Source organism: Tyto alba, unplaced genomic scaffold, assembly GCF_018691265.1.
Source record: "Tyto alba isolate M040663 unplaced genomic scaffold, T.alba_DEE_v4.0 Super-Scaffold_26, whole genome shotgun sequence".
Classification (NCBI taxonomy): Eukaryota; Metazoa; Chordata; class Aves; order Strigiformes; family Tytonidae; genus Tyto; species Tyto alba.
In genome coordinates this window covers 21,892,046-21,906,548 of record NW_024881300.1, presented here as the reverse complement: position 1 = coordinate 21,906,548, position 14,503 = coordinate 21,892,046, and the positions used below count along the sequence as shown (strand labels likewise).

Below are 14,503 nucleotides of genomic sequence, written 5' to 3'. Positions count from 1 at the left end.
GTCCTGCACACGCATTCAGGGAAACGATGGGACTCCACGTAAGAGAGGTTCCCAGCTCCATTCACAACACGGACTGACTACCGTGAAGTAATTATCCCCGTTTTACACACAGATTAACAGGCATTCTTCTCTTGCAGATTTGGTCTCAAACCGCGCTTTTTGCGTAGGGCTGGAGGCAGTTTGAACCCCCTCTATGCCGTCAGTAAATACGTTACAAATCGCCGCGTGGCTGTTGGATCTGGGTGCGCTTTGTGGAGCTGAACAGGTCTGTCAGAGCCAAACCTGAGCTCATCCGAGTGAGGAACGGGGAGCTCCGTGGGGCCAAGGCAGGAAAGGCAACCCCCCCCCCCCCCCCGCCGCCTCCAGCACGGCTTTGTCTCAGTGGGTGACTCCAGTTTCAGGTGAATGCCAGCCCCGGGGCTGGTGCCATCCTGCAGGCCTTGCAGTCCCCTGCTCCCCACGGAGACCTGGCGCACCTCCGGGCGAGGAAGGTAGCCCGTGGGTTTAACCGAGGCAGCTGAAGACGATCTGTGATGCTGTTCCAATAGTGAATGACACCTGACGGCGCTTGGGGTCCGTCGCTGTCGTGTACTTCAACGCGAGGAAGACAGCTGCGATTCGATATGTTTTAAGCTAGTGTCAACAGGTTTAGCCAGCTTAAGAGCATGTTAAGCCCTACTGAGACAAGGTTTATAGGCTAGTGGTATGACTTGGAGCATAATCTATACATGTTCGTTAGCTTTAGCCAGCTTCGTACTTACGGGAGGAGTGCAGGTCTTTTACATGTGCCAAGCCGTTTCTGTCATGCTTTGGGGAAGTCATTCAGCCTATGCTAAATGCTGAAATAATCTAAAAGTGTAGAAGCCGCAGGGGAGAGCAGTTCAAAACCACCAGGAGCTGAGGTTAGGCCAAGATTTCCTGTCACTGCTGAGCTAGCTGAAAAAGCCAGGAGTGTCCTGAACATGGGAATTAAAGCAAGAAGATGATTTAAATGACTCTGAGCCTGCTTTGTTATACTGTGGCATTCGCGTGTCTTAGGTTGCTAATGAGCAACGATGCCGGGGATAAATGCAAGTCGTTCAGATTATAGCAAAAAGATTTTTTTCACTGCAGCAGGACTGGCATATTTGGAGCAAAAAGCAGCAGTCATGACAACATATTGTTTATCTTTTATCCAGACCACAGCTGTGTTTTCCACTGGTCTGTCCAGATTATAGCTAATTTGGAATCCCATGTATGAAAAGCCATTTCGATGGATGAAATTGGGCTGTCTCTTTAGCACTTAAATATTTGCAAAGATGCTGTGGAGCTTAATTAGTTAGCAGCAACATTTTATCTTACGGGTCCACATCCAAAAGAAGATCGTAAATGCTGGAGAGATGACACAAGTATGTGACAGAAATAAACACGTTAGAGAGTTACAAGAGCAGCAGTTGGAGGCATTAAATGATTTGATATCTAGAGTATCTGTTAGACTTTAACAATTGATTAAAATATGTATTAATTCATATTAATCCTCAATATGAGGATCTTTATTAAAGTGTGATGAGCCCAGATTTGGAAGAGCTTCCCAATCCTGGCACAAGAGGTGCATTAGACGTCTAAAACACTGAAATACACCTGTCTCCCTAAACGGTATTTCCATCACTAGTAGGCTTTAAAATGTTTCTGGCTCCCCCATCTCATCCAGTCTCCAGCTCGGATGTCCCACATGCCGCGCGCATCCCTGGCTCTCGCCTGCGCTTTTAGGCAGGCTCCCTTGGTGTGTTTGTCTCCGCAGCCTTTTCTCGCCATGTGCAGGCTCTCCCGTGTTCGCTGTCCTCTGCGTGTCAACACGGGCTAGCTGTAAACCCTCTCCGCCTCTTTGAAAAATCTGGTTTGATTTTTTTTTTTCAAGCGTGCTGCCGGGCTGGCATTCCTGCCCGCTTGAAATGCAACCGGAGGGCTTCCAGATAAAATCTCGGCAAACTGAAAGGCCGTTGTGCCACCAGGATGCACCGCCGGCTGAGCCAAGTGACGGCTGCCTTGAGTGTCCTCATCAGGGTGTGAGTCAGAGATGGTCTTTGGCAGCTCCCAAACTTCTGCCCGCCCCTCTGTTTTCAGCGGTCTTCGGCGCAGTGCAGGAGCTGGCTGCTGTGAGAGCTGAAGTGGGCTGCATGGGGAGAGGAGCAAGCGAATTCGGGAGCTTGGCAGAAATACTCTGGATTACGGAGTGGTCCGTACAGATCACAGGGTCGGTCCTGGTGATCGCCTCTCCACCAGGATACAGCTAGCTGGGTGTGAGAGCAACAGATTAGTTTGCCTGAGCTTGTCATTTCAAATTCCCTTCCGGTTCTCTATCAGCAAAGCTCAGGCCCATCCCCACAATCAGCTTCTCCCTGGATGGTTGCCGAGATGTGATATTTATAGGGTTTACTGGAAACTGTTGGCACGTTACTGGGCTTCGAAATGTGATTGTTTTTCAAAGAAGGAAATTAGCTGGAGTGTGGGGCTGGTGGCCAGCTTGGACTGTAAGCAAAGGGAGCCTGAGGTCAGGACCAAGCTGCATTGTTTCTTTTATCTTCAGAAGCAATTTGCCGCTCTCTGTTTTTTAAGTGACTCTTAGCGTGATGGACAAAATGAGATCATTGGGTAGTAATCCTCCATTTTATAAATACTTGAAGTATTAGTGAAGTACACCCTGAACCACTTAAACAAGTACCTACTGGAGTAATCGGGTGGATGAAAATCTGGTAATTTATAGCCCTGTATGAGGGCTTGGAGCATGACAGATGGGTCCCAGCTTGGAATAATAAAGCTGTAATGGAAGAATGTAGATGGGGCAGAACCCCAGGGTGGTTGTTGCGAAATGGAGGAGGTATTCTTGTCTTGGACAAGTCACTTCTATTCTTCTTCTCCACCTTCCTGTTTGCATAATATTAGTTCATCTTACTTGGTGATTGTGAAGTTTTACTAGCCAATGGTTGCATGTGAAACCCTTAGCTGGAGAACGCTCTTGAAAAACAAAGTATTGACACTACCTTGGTTTGCCTACAGTAAATGCCTCTGCATGATGCACGTGTTATGGAGAAGCACGTGGAAGCGTGGAGGATAAACGTGCAGAGAGCTGGGTGACCTCTTGGGTGACATACGGGAAGGATTGCCTCAGCAAACTTGTTTATGTGCTAACGTGTCTGGCAAGGTGTTTGTCCTGGGTCTAGGAAGTCTCCCTTGATATTCATTTAAGGCGCAGCTTGAGGACAACCCCAGAAGCACCCTTCTTTGTACATGCCCCCTTTGCCACCCCCCTTGGGAATCAGCACGAGCTTGCAGCGTATCTGCCTGGCTATGAAGCGACACATTTGGGGCCACTGGGACTAGCAGTTTTCGAAGCTGAAGCCCCACGCTGAGAGATGATCTGCCAGGAGCCACGTGCTTCCTTCCTGGGGAGGGCAGGCCATCTGCTGTCCTTGCTGCCCTGAGCAGAGCATCTCAGACCTGCAGCCTCCAGGCCCAGCCAGGCTGGACTCTTGTCAGCCCAGATGTTTCATTCCCCTGCGGACCTCTGGGCAATTAGTGTCAACTGCATGTTTATCTTTTCCTTTGCCACGGCTCAGGAAAAGTCTTCTGACCTAGCTTAGCGATGTGGACGCTGTAACGATGCCGTGTGTGAAGCCTCACTAATAACACCTGTGATTTTTTCACGTTCTAGTTTTGCCAGTGATGAGTACCAAAGGGCTATGGAGCGAATATCTGTCATTGTCCAGCAGCACAAAGCGACCATGGTGCCAGGGGAGCCTCAGCTTAACGTGTGTGACAAGGCCGTCATGGTGAGCAGTTAAATCGTATATACGTTTGAGAATCCTGAGCTTAAAATATATTTTGTAAAGGCTTAAAAATGTCACCTAATGCTGGGAAGGGATGGAGAAGAGAAGCACGCTTGCCCATTTGAAGGGCTGTCTGGTGCCTGTGGAAGGCAGCGGCATAGGAAGGCTCATGCAAAGCGAGTGGGGTTATGTCTGGAAAGTACCAACATGCTGTGATAAACTCTGTGGCTTCCTTCCTTAGAGATACGGCAGTATCTACAGCTGTAGATCCTTCTCCTTTCTAATCCCCTTCTGCAAATCCCAAAAGTCCTCTGTGTTTTGAGTGGTGGGACTGGGACAGCGACTGTTTTACAGTGATGTGTGTGAGCATCTTTGGTCTTGCTCGGTCTCCTCCGATTCCATCCGTGCCCGACTTTTCCAAAGTCTTTATGGCTTGAAACATGATAAACACTTTCAATTCTGTTTTCTGCTTCAAGTTGGATGTTGGAAAGTTACAGTTTGGCTTTTCTGTCAAATGCTGCTCGGTTTGTTGAGAACCTGGGAAAGAAACTGGATGGTTTGTAGGAGGCAAAGTTGTCAGATGACAAGAGTGTGTGTAGTCTAAGGGGATGTGCTTGTAGACTGACACAAAATAGTAACAGGCAAAATCTGTCTGATGCTAAAATAATCTTCTGAAACAAACAGTCAGTACCTGCTGCTTAGGGTCTATCTCCAGACAGAAAAGTACAAAATGTGGAGCTGTGTCTCATTAGTAAGGCAAAGATCTTTTTTAGCTTTGTCATACCTCTTTATTTTTGGATGTTAAGTAGGAAAAAGATTTGAAGGACCATTGTTTCTGTGTTGTTTTCTTTCATTATTCAACTTTTCCCTGAATAAACACTGCTCTGTGCTCCTCTGGGACCTTTGGGGTTCAGGCACTCTCCCCAGTGCCTGGCTGCTGCCAGAGACCTTCAGTGGAAAGGCATTTCTTCTGTGCTAACTCCAACTCCAAAACTGGTTCGTAAAGTGTAGGCATACTCCGCTGTTCTGCAGCCACCCTGGGGCGGTGTGTTTAGGTGCTGTGAAAATATCTGGTATCCCTGTTGGTCAACAAACAGTGTCTTTGGGTTGTGTAAGGGAAAAAGTGCTAGCCTGGAGGTCCCATACTTGGTCCTGTGCCCCAGCCCTCTCCTTGGGGCTATTGAGAGTCGATTTTCCCACCGAGTGTGCCTTGTTCTGTCTCAGCTGGGTGGAAGCTGTGCAGACCACGGGCTGCCACTTCTGCTTTGGCTATAGCGATGGCCAGGGCTTGGCCAAGCGCGGTTCTGCCTGCCCAGTCCCTAAGCAGGAGCAGCTAATGACTGCTCCAGTGCTTGGCCGAGCTCAAACCAGATCACTCAGGCCATCTGAGGCAGAAAGCCCTCCCCGGTGGGCTGGGGGGGTATTCTAATCCCAGGAGAAATGTTCAAATCCCAGCAGGAAACGTTATGAGTTTTCTATTCCTTGTAAACTCCGAACAGGCGAATTACATGGTCACAAAACTAAAATAAACAGGCACCAAATTATTGCCTTTTGAGACCAGGAATGACGATAACCAAATCTTTTGGGAGTGATAGTATTGCTGGGATTGACTGGGCCCTAAATCTGTTTTTGGGGGATGCTGGGAGATAACTATCACCTATTAATATTATGCCCAACACTGTCTCTAAATTCTGTCACCCATTTATTTGATTTGGGCATTTAATATCCTTTCTGGGACAGAGGAGAAGAATCGTCTTTACTTATCCGTGAGCAAAGCAGATGGATCGTTTTGTTGCTGCTGCAGTCTTGGGATTGATGTCAGCGCCGCAGCATCAGCCCTCCTGAGCAGGGGAAGTGTTTGCCGGCCCATCTGTGGTGTATCCCACCAGCAGTGTGGCTTCAGCTCCCGCAGAGCCAGGTCTGCTGTGTTTTCCTCCCGTGGAAGCGTCGGAGGAATTGCTCCACGCAGTGGGGCCGTGCAGCTGGCCTGATCCTCAGGGCTCTCAGCACCGACAGCACCGAGCCGGGAAAGCCGACTTGGACTGCGAACACTGAAGCAGATACAATTTGGTTTTGGGTTTGTGTTTGTTTTTTTTTTTTTTTTTTTTTCCCAAAAGAACAAGCATTTCATTTATTTTTTTTAGATCTCGATTGCTTCTGCGCTGCAGTCAGGCGTCTGAAATTTCCAGCGGTGGTTGTGCATTTTAGAATTGAGAAACGGATTTAGAAAACGGCATTAATTGTTCTTAAACTGTCTGGAGCCCTTGGTGCGGTGAGGTGCCTCCCGCCAAAGCTCCCCTCTGTGGTCTGCTCCTTCTGCAGACATAGCCGGTGTCTCACTGCCATCTGTTGTCAGCTGTATGGAATAGAAACCTGCTCTGGCATATTTTTCTGGGGTTAAGCTTTTCTTTTCCTCTGTAGGAATTTAATTCCAAGAAAATGTAAACAGCTTGAAGGATAAAAATAAATAAATGAAAGGCAATAGGTCAGAGCTGAACTGACCTTTAATAGGCAACAGCAGGAATCTCCCCTGGGTGGACAGACCTTGAGAGAGGGAGGAACAGAGAATGAACGCAAAAGATTTCTGAAGGCAGAATGGGAATTGTGACCTGCCATTCACATCGCCGCAGTCCCAAATTTTAAGTGACAAAACCCCATGAAATTGAAAAATTTTTGTGTCCAAGTTCCTTCCTCGGTTAATCCCTTTGGAAGCTGAGGTTTGCAGTGGGTTTCCTTGCTGATGCCATTTCTCTGTTGTGCACATGCTGGAGAAAGGTAGTTCAAGAAACATGGAAATGGGGCGGGGGGGGAAATAGTTTTGGTCTGCATGCACTGGAGTAATCGTCTCATAAATGCCTCCTACTCCATCTGTTCATGAATTCATCCATCAAAATGCTCATTAAAATACCGGCATTCTTATCTCTCTCACACCCTTGGCCTTCTGTTGCTTTTTGCTTCTTTCCTCAAGGAAGTGCATGGATATCTTAGTGCTAAGAACGATAACTCTTTTCTGGATCCAATTTTCTGGAAAATTGTGGGTTCCACCTGATGGTCTGCTTGCTCCATGCTACTGCAGGAAAGGGAGGAAGGTCACCAGATTCTCAGCAGACTGCATTTGTACAGCAGAGACCACTGTATCCCAGGAGAGGACATCACCTGCTGCAGAAGGATTTGTAGTCTTTCCTAAAGCTTTTTTTTTGAACTTTATTTGGAGTTGGGAAGTTGATGAGCCCTGGAGCATCAGCTGCAAGAGGAGTTTCATTTTTCAAGCAGGACATAAGGGCATCTTTGTGAGAATCAAAAAGGGTTGGTTAAGGTACAGAGCTCGGCAAGTACTTGGTATGAATCATCTTTCTGTATATTTTTTTGTTTGTTTTTAACAGAACTGGTCTCCTCCGGGCTGTGAGAAGCTAGGGAAGTGTCTGAAACCTCCCAAGTCTGACCCTAAGAAGTGCTTTTGGCCTCATTGATCTTCTCTGCAGCCCTGAAGAGCTACACAGAAAAGCTATAACCAGCCGGACACAGAGTTTACAAAGCATGTCTTCTCATGTTGGCACTCCTGTTTACACAGGAAGGGTGTGATGTATGTATGATATCATCATTTGCTCTTCCAAAAGGGCCAGTGTTTATATTGCTAGTGCTCAGGGTTTGGCCTGTACCCTTCTGTTCTTTTAGTTCTTTCCGTAAATGGTAACTTTTCAGTGAAGTCTCTTTCAACTGCAAAAGCTCTCTAGACAACCACAACTCCGCCATCACCTCAGAATTGCCATGGGTGCATCTTTCCTCTTGTTCCTTCCACCCAACCTGCTCTCTCAAACCTTCACTCATTCAAATGCCCCATCAGCAGCCGTGGGGGACTGCTCAGGAAACTTGCTGCCACCAGAAAACCCTGCCCACGATCCCCTTGTTGTGTTTGCTTGTAACTTGTTTTAACATGCAATTTTTATTGTGAACTCTTTGGACACCAACTTGTTTTTCCTTTCTTCCTCAACTTGGGAGTATTGGGTACAGCTGTATGGCCAGACCGCTGCCGTGCATCGCTGGGTGCAGGCAGGTGCACGCCCTGCCTTCCTCCCATCTGTAGCTGCACACATCCCCTCTGTAACGGTATAAAGACATTTGAAGATACTGTTCGTGTAAGTATTGCCTTATTGATGGTGTGCAGGATGTTCTCGGAGAGCTGGGGGTCTGTGGTTCATTTATGGGGTTTTCCTCATTTCCAAAAATCTGGGTCCAAATATGGTTGAAGTCACGCTTCTAGTCTCATGATCTGGGCCCGGCCAACTGCAGGCTCAGAAATGCCCGTTTACATCAGATGTTAACTCTTGACCCTGTTTCCAGTGTACGCTCTCTGAGGAATTCTCCTTGTGCAAACTTTCCACAGCCTGGGTGTAACACTTCTCTAAACAAAGTTCATGGTAAATGCCGATCCTTCGCGAACTTCTCATCTGCTTTTGGGCCTCATTCACACCCTTCTCTATTGCTAATAAACGTGTCCCAGACAAAACCCAGCAAGGTTACTCTGGGGCTTCAGGGGAGTAGCTGGAAGCAACCCTGAACGTGCTGTTTGCACCACCGGCAGCTCCCCTTCCACCCCTCCAGGGTTTTAGACAGTGCACGTGCCGTCTCCGCATGGCGTTGTGCGGCCTTGGGAAAACTCGGGGTGCTCTGCACCTGTAAACAGCCCCGCTTCCTTCCCAAGCAAAAGCTCGGGTTGGCTTGAGATGGGTTGTGAGCTCTGCTTCCGTGGTAACTGCTGTGCTGCTGCCTGCTTCAGGGCTTCTCAACTGCTTGTTCTTACCCTCCCTGTGATCCCAAACGCTCTCATTCTCTCCGTTCCCACGGTTTACGCTACCTGTAATCCCCTCCACAGTAATTCCTACTGTATATCTCACGAAGCTGGATAATCCTATAAGATTGTAATAAGAACAGCACTTGAGTCGGCTCTTACTGTTCCACTTACCAGCAATCACAGCCAACATTTCCATCAGCTGGCAGAGCCTCTGAATCTCTCTATGTGCACATCTGCAAATGGCATTTGTTTATAGTCCGAATTTCTCAGCTGCCTTACGATGTTCCTCATTGTCCTTCAAGTATGTCAAGGCACTTCCAGTTCATCCATAACATTTCTCCTTGTTTTGACAGAGTGCGGATAGCTCAAGTTTTGAGAGAGAGGCTGCTCGGGCTGTTCTTCGGTGATGCTGTATGAGGACTGGCAGGAGGACCTGCAGCAGTCGTGGGCGTCTGTCAGCACGGGGCACCAGGCAAAACCAGGAACTTCCCATTTTCTGGGTGCTGTCCACTTCAGTGCTGTTGTCACCCACAAGTGTTGAGAGCCCTGCAGTTCACTGTTATCAGCAGATAAAGATACCACCAGAGGAGGGAGCCTGTCACTGCAGCTCCCTGTCAGCCCTCAAACAGTTACCACCCTATCTGCTTGCGAATTGTAGCAGCGCTTTGTCTTCCTGCGTGCTGCTAATTAAGAGATCACATCACAGGATCGCAGCTCGTCGTCTGAGCGCTAGCCCAGACACGTTTCTCCGTTCTTAGCATTTGCAGCATGCACATGGTGAGCGTACTGGCTGCCTGCTACCCGGAGTCCCCTGCCTGCCTGGCTGCCACTTTGTTCTTTGCTCTTTCACAGCTTGCAGTTTTGCAGATGCTGCTTTTTCCCGGCCTGTGTAACTTGCTTGGACAAGCCATCCTGTTCTCAGCACGCACGGTGTTTGTCTGGTTACCCAGCACACAAAGTCCTCATTCTTGAAATAATCTCTCAGTGCATAGATACTGGATGTAAACTTTGCACTAAAAAGCTGGCTGCTATAAGTGAATTGACTTGATGTCTCCTTCCTGTCCATTTATTATACAAGATCAAAGCTGAATTTGAAGAAGGTACAGCTTTAAATTTAAATAAGAATAGTAGTTTTACAGCTGGATAGCTAGGAGGAATTTTAAATCAGTGCCTTTCCCAGAGATGTACAGATTTTAAAGTTGTGAAATGAAGAACTAATGAAGAAAAATAAACTAATTTACCAGGAATGCACTCTGTGATTTGTCTGTGCGCACCTGTAAAACAACTGAATAACACCTTGCTGTGGGACAGCCTCGCAGATAACGCCTTCCAGCTCATGGGACTGACTCGGGTTAAAAATAGCTTGGTTTGTTTTCCCTGTATTATTTTTAACGCGGATCCATTGCCCAGCCCGCGCGGCTGCCCGAGGCAGTTCCGAGGCTGGTGTGGGGACCAGGGCCCTGCGTGACCCTGCGGCCGCGTCCACCAGCCCAGCCGCCGGGCTGAGCACTGCCAGCTCGAAAACACGCTGTGGATCACAGAGCTGCCCTTGGTGATTACCCTGAGCCTCGGAGCTGAAGTCAGCGTGTGGGGTAGTTGGTTGCCCGTACCGGGGCAGGTGTCGGCTTTGCAGGCGCTGCCTGCGGGACCTGCCAGGGGTTGTGTCTGCAGTAGAGGTTGACGGAGGAGAAGGGTCTGGTGGGGCCCCCCGGCCGGTCGGGGACCCGCAGCTGTGCAGCTCGTTTGTTGGTGGCTTCCTTTCTCAGGCTGCAAGGCGTAAGAGCTGAAGGAAAGACGATGCCTGTCTAAAGCTTCTTCTGTACGATGGTCCTTTCTTTGTATTTAAATACATCTGTTAAATGCTAAGAGCTTAATATCTGCTTGGGCTAAGAGTCCAAAGAATTCCTTTCTTGCCTCTAATTTCCAATTAGCTGAGCCTCTCGAGTCTCCCTGCTCTGCCCCTGAGGCTGTGTTATCATCCGACCCTCCATGCAGAGAAGCTTCTGAAATTGATGTAACTAATAATCGTGGAAAAAGTCCTACTGCATTTACAGTCTATGGCTGCAAAAATGGAGCCTTGATTTAAAATCCTGCAGCGACAAATGGATTATTTCGGTGGCAAATTAGTCTCTGTGGACCAGCAATTTGGGGATCTGAACGCTGGAATTGGAAACCAGAAGATCAATTCCGAACACTTAGAGCCAAGGTTAATGCCCTGCAAACTGTATTGAGTGCGGTGATGAAAGATAACATGCCCCTGCATTTTAAATGGGAAGCCGAGGAACACAGTATTAAAAAGTGAAAATGAACAGACCAAGAGCGAGCGATACCCACGTTATGTGCTAATAAAGCGTTACGCGGTGTCTGGGGACTGAGTTGTCAGGCAAGTGCCGAGGATGACAGTGGGCTTTTGCTAAAGGAACTGGGACTAATATCACCTAGGAGGAGGCTGTTGAACTTGGGACGCTCGCTGCCGCGTGGAAGCAAGCAGTTCTCGGTACCTGCCGAGTGGAGCCTTTCCCGAACGGGGTGGACAGCTTCCAAAAGCCGCCTGGTTTCGCGTCAAGCGATGAGCTTGATGAGCTGCGGATCTCCCAGAGGTTGGAGAAGGCTCTTTTTTCCACTGAGGACACATCTGCAGCAACCGGGCGAAATCATTTCAGCAGCTGAAGGCAGAAGGTGAGGATGGTTTGAGTCAGGGTTTTGGAGGGGAAGGCAAAGCAATTATTTGGATACTGAGCAAGCACTCAAGAGTAACTTTTGGAGTGTAGCTTGTAAAGTTTCCCAGTGCTGAGGACAACAGCAAGATCCCCGGGGAGAGATTTCTCGTCTAGCTGGGCTGAAGAGGCTGCTGGCAACTCTGCAGACACTAGACGGCCTCCCAGCGTTCCCCTTCTTTTCCATTTCTCGTAACTGTTCTAATACCTGGAAATCGACTTTTGTTTTCTGATAGTGTTTGGTGTGAGTCTTTCGTATGTTATCAGAAAGCAACACGGCACTGCCTCTTGAATGAAACTGTTAGTAAGGGAGAACTGAAATGTCATTTTAGGTTCTTTTTTTTTTTTTCCTTTGGAAACTGGCTATTTTAAACACAGAGAAAAGACTCCGTTTGCCTGTTTTCTTTATATCCCCTTCTACCATTTACAGTTTCGTTGTTGCTCAAAGTCTAGTTCGGATTATAAAAATCCTAAGTAAAGGTGGATCCTTAGCCAAGCGTAAAAAAAAACTCTGCCACCCAACTTCTCAAGGGAGCCAATCTGGCAGCTGGCATGTAATTCTCTCTGCCTCCGTCCCTCCTGGAGTCACTTAATACCCTTCTGGGCCATATGTAGGGTGGTAGCACGATTCCCATCTGAAAGGGATAGGGGCTGCAAAGCCCGTCGGCCCGTTTGCCGGCAGCGAGGAATGTGTGCCAAATCCATTAGTTGTGGATGGGATTTAAAATCCCCTCCCGGCTCGTCCAGGCCGGCCGGAGGAGAGAGGGAGAGAGAGAGAGACGGGGTTTGTGTTTTCTCCAAGGGCCTGACCCGACCTGCTGCCGCGGGCAGGAGGTGCTGGGTTCGGCTCCGTGCAAACCAGGATGCCGGGGAAGGGCAGAACCGGTTCACGGTGCTTTTGCCTCTTTCAAGGGAGGGCAAAGCCAGCTCGTTACTCGGTGCGGATGCTTCGGTCCCGAGCCCGGGGAGCTGGCTGGGGATCTGCATTCCTCTGCTCTTGAAATAAGATATTTCAAATTTGGGTTTAAAAAAAAAAAAAAAAAAGGGTTTAAAGTGCATGTGTTTCCAAAGCTGAAATTGAAATGAAACGTTCCAGCAGATTTGAAAGGAAATTTTAGTTCTCATTTCCCCTTGTGGGGTGTGTTGAAATTTTGGGCATTTTGTTCCACTTCACACTGAAGTTTTAAAATCCTTAACGGAACAGAAACTTCCATACTCAGCACAGCTCTCCTAATTGCTTGGTTAAGCTGATTAGAATTAGCTCTCAAGCTTTTATACCCCCACTTGCCGTGTTCGGCAGCTACTAACGTCTCTCATATCAGGATCTCAAAGCACTTTTAAATCACTGATAAACTCTGTGTCCCAAAGAGAGGCAAAGCCAGTGTCCCCCTGCTACAGTCCCCTCGGGGGGAGGGCAGATCCGAGGCGGTGGTTCCAACAGCCCTAAACCTCTCGGAGCCGCAAGCGGATGCTGAGACACCTCCCGGGTGATATTCCAGAGCCGAAATCCTTTGACATCACATTTGGAAATGGGTCCTAGGAAAGTTCTTTTCAGATGGAAACTGCAGTAGGAGTCAGCACTGTTGTTTGAAAGGTTGAACAATTACAGGGAAAACTAATTTACTTGGGATGTTAAAAACCGGTCTGTACTGGTAGGTGCAATTCATACCCTTTGAAATGGAGGATTAATGAGGTGAAGTTCTGACAGAGATCTGAGAAATGCTGTTTTTTAAACCTGAGCTGGCATGTGGCATAATTTCTGGCAGCTGAATCATTGGAAGTCCCATTTGGAGTAACCTTTATGCTCTTCCTGGCAGAAGTGGTGGTGTCGGAGAGGCCTGATCCCGCACCAGAGGAGGAGAGATCCCCCCCAGCTGTGGGACGCGAAGGGACCGGTGGGAGCCCTGGGCAGCTCGTCCTGGTGAGAGCTGCTGGGTTGCCTGGGGTCGGTTGGCCTGAGGGCCCCGGGAACCTCGCTTAGCCTCAGGAAAAAGGCGGTGGTGCCTTCTGCTAGTGACGGTGGTGATGTCCAGGAGGGTCACAAACAGGAAAAGTGTGATGAAGACCCCGGCTTACAGCTCCTCTGTTAGTGAGAGGCAGAAGCCAGAGGTGCCTGGTGTTGTCACTGCAGGCAGGCTGCAAAAGAGCCCTTTCCCAGCTCCTGCTTATTTCCATGGGTAGGCAGATAGATTCCGTTTAAATTCCATCCCTTCCATCCGTCAGGAAGAAGAGGAGCTGCTGGAATAGCTCATTGTCCGGTATCATGGTTGATGAGGATACAAGATAAACCCTTCCGGCTCATCCGAGGGAGGGAGGGTGTTGCGAAGCCCCTGTTCCAGTGGAAGGCTACGTGCTTCGTCCGTGTTTGCTTCACTGGAACAGCTGCTTGAGAGGATTTTTCTGGTGCCAAAGAGATAATCTGGCTTCAGGGAAAATCTTAGTCTGTAAGGGAACGGTTGTGAAAGGAGGCAGGCTGACCTCCTGCGCGGGCTGGCTCTGGCAGCAGAGAGCATAACAAGAAAAAGGGAGCAAGCTTTGCACCGGCCTTTGGCTTGTCTCCCTTTGCACCTCAGGCAGGCATCCGTCAGGCCGGTGCCTTTTGCTGTCCATCGATGAATTCGGAAGAAAACAGAGCGGTGGAGCTTTCAGGGTGCAGCAAATGATTCCCGAGGGTTTGCACCAAGCACTGGGAACTGTGCAGTGAGACGGGACGCGCCGGGTGCGGGGATGCGGGCGGAATCTCGTGAGCTGTGCTGTGCCTAGGAGCCTGTCACGGCTCAGCTGGAGAGGAGACCGGCCTCTCCTCCTGTGCAAGAGCCGCTTCTCGGAGCTGGAAGAACCCACAGGGTTGTTGGGAGCGACTGCTCCAGCAAGAGTAGGAGAAAGCAGCTCTGTGTTCGTTACCAGGCTTCTGCAGCCCTGAGCTCCCAGCCCTCGGGGATCCACATCGAATCACTGCAAAATAACCTGGCTAGCTGCTGGCGCGGCGTCCGGAGGGGTGTTGCACCTCTAGAACCGCCTTTGCTTTCTGCAGCAGGTTGTACCCGGCTGCCTTTGGGCCAGGTCCAAGTCATATTTGCAAATGGAAGAGGAGATCCGTGCTCATTCAGCACTACATCTCCTGCCCACAGTGTTGGGGTTTTTTTTTTGTTGGTGGTGGTTTTTTGGGTTTTTTTTGCGGGGACAAA

The 14,503-nt window shown here is 48.9% G+C and overlaps 1 protein-coding gene across 2 annotated transcripts in view; it reads left to right on the top strand.

Annotated features, from left to right (window-relative positions):
• GALNS (galactosamine (N-acetyl)-6-sulfatase) overlaps window positions 1-9,845 on the top strand; it is a 48,696-nt gene extending 38,851 nt beyond the window's left edge. Inside the window, exons 13-15 of one of the 2 annotated variants that reach the window (XR_006165740.1) lie at window positions 3,692-3,809; window positions 7,190-7,389; window positions 8,952-9,845. Coding sequence is in view for 1 of the 2 variants with exons in the window: in XM_042797654.1 (XP_042653588.1) it covers window positions 3,692-3,809; window positions 7,190-7,276 (205 nt within the window). In the remaining variant the exon portion in view is untranslated. Of the gene's footprint in view, window positions 1-3,691; window positions 3,810-7,189 lie in introns of both variants that reach the window. The other variant, XM_042797654.1, reaches the window with a different exon arrangement.
• The last annotated feature ends 4,658 nt before the right edge of the window (window positions 9,846-14,503 follow it).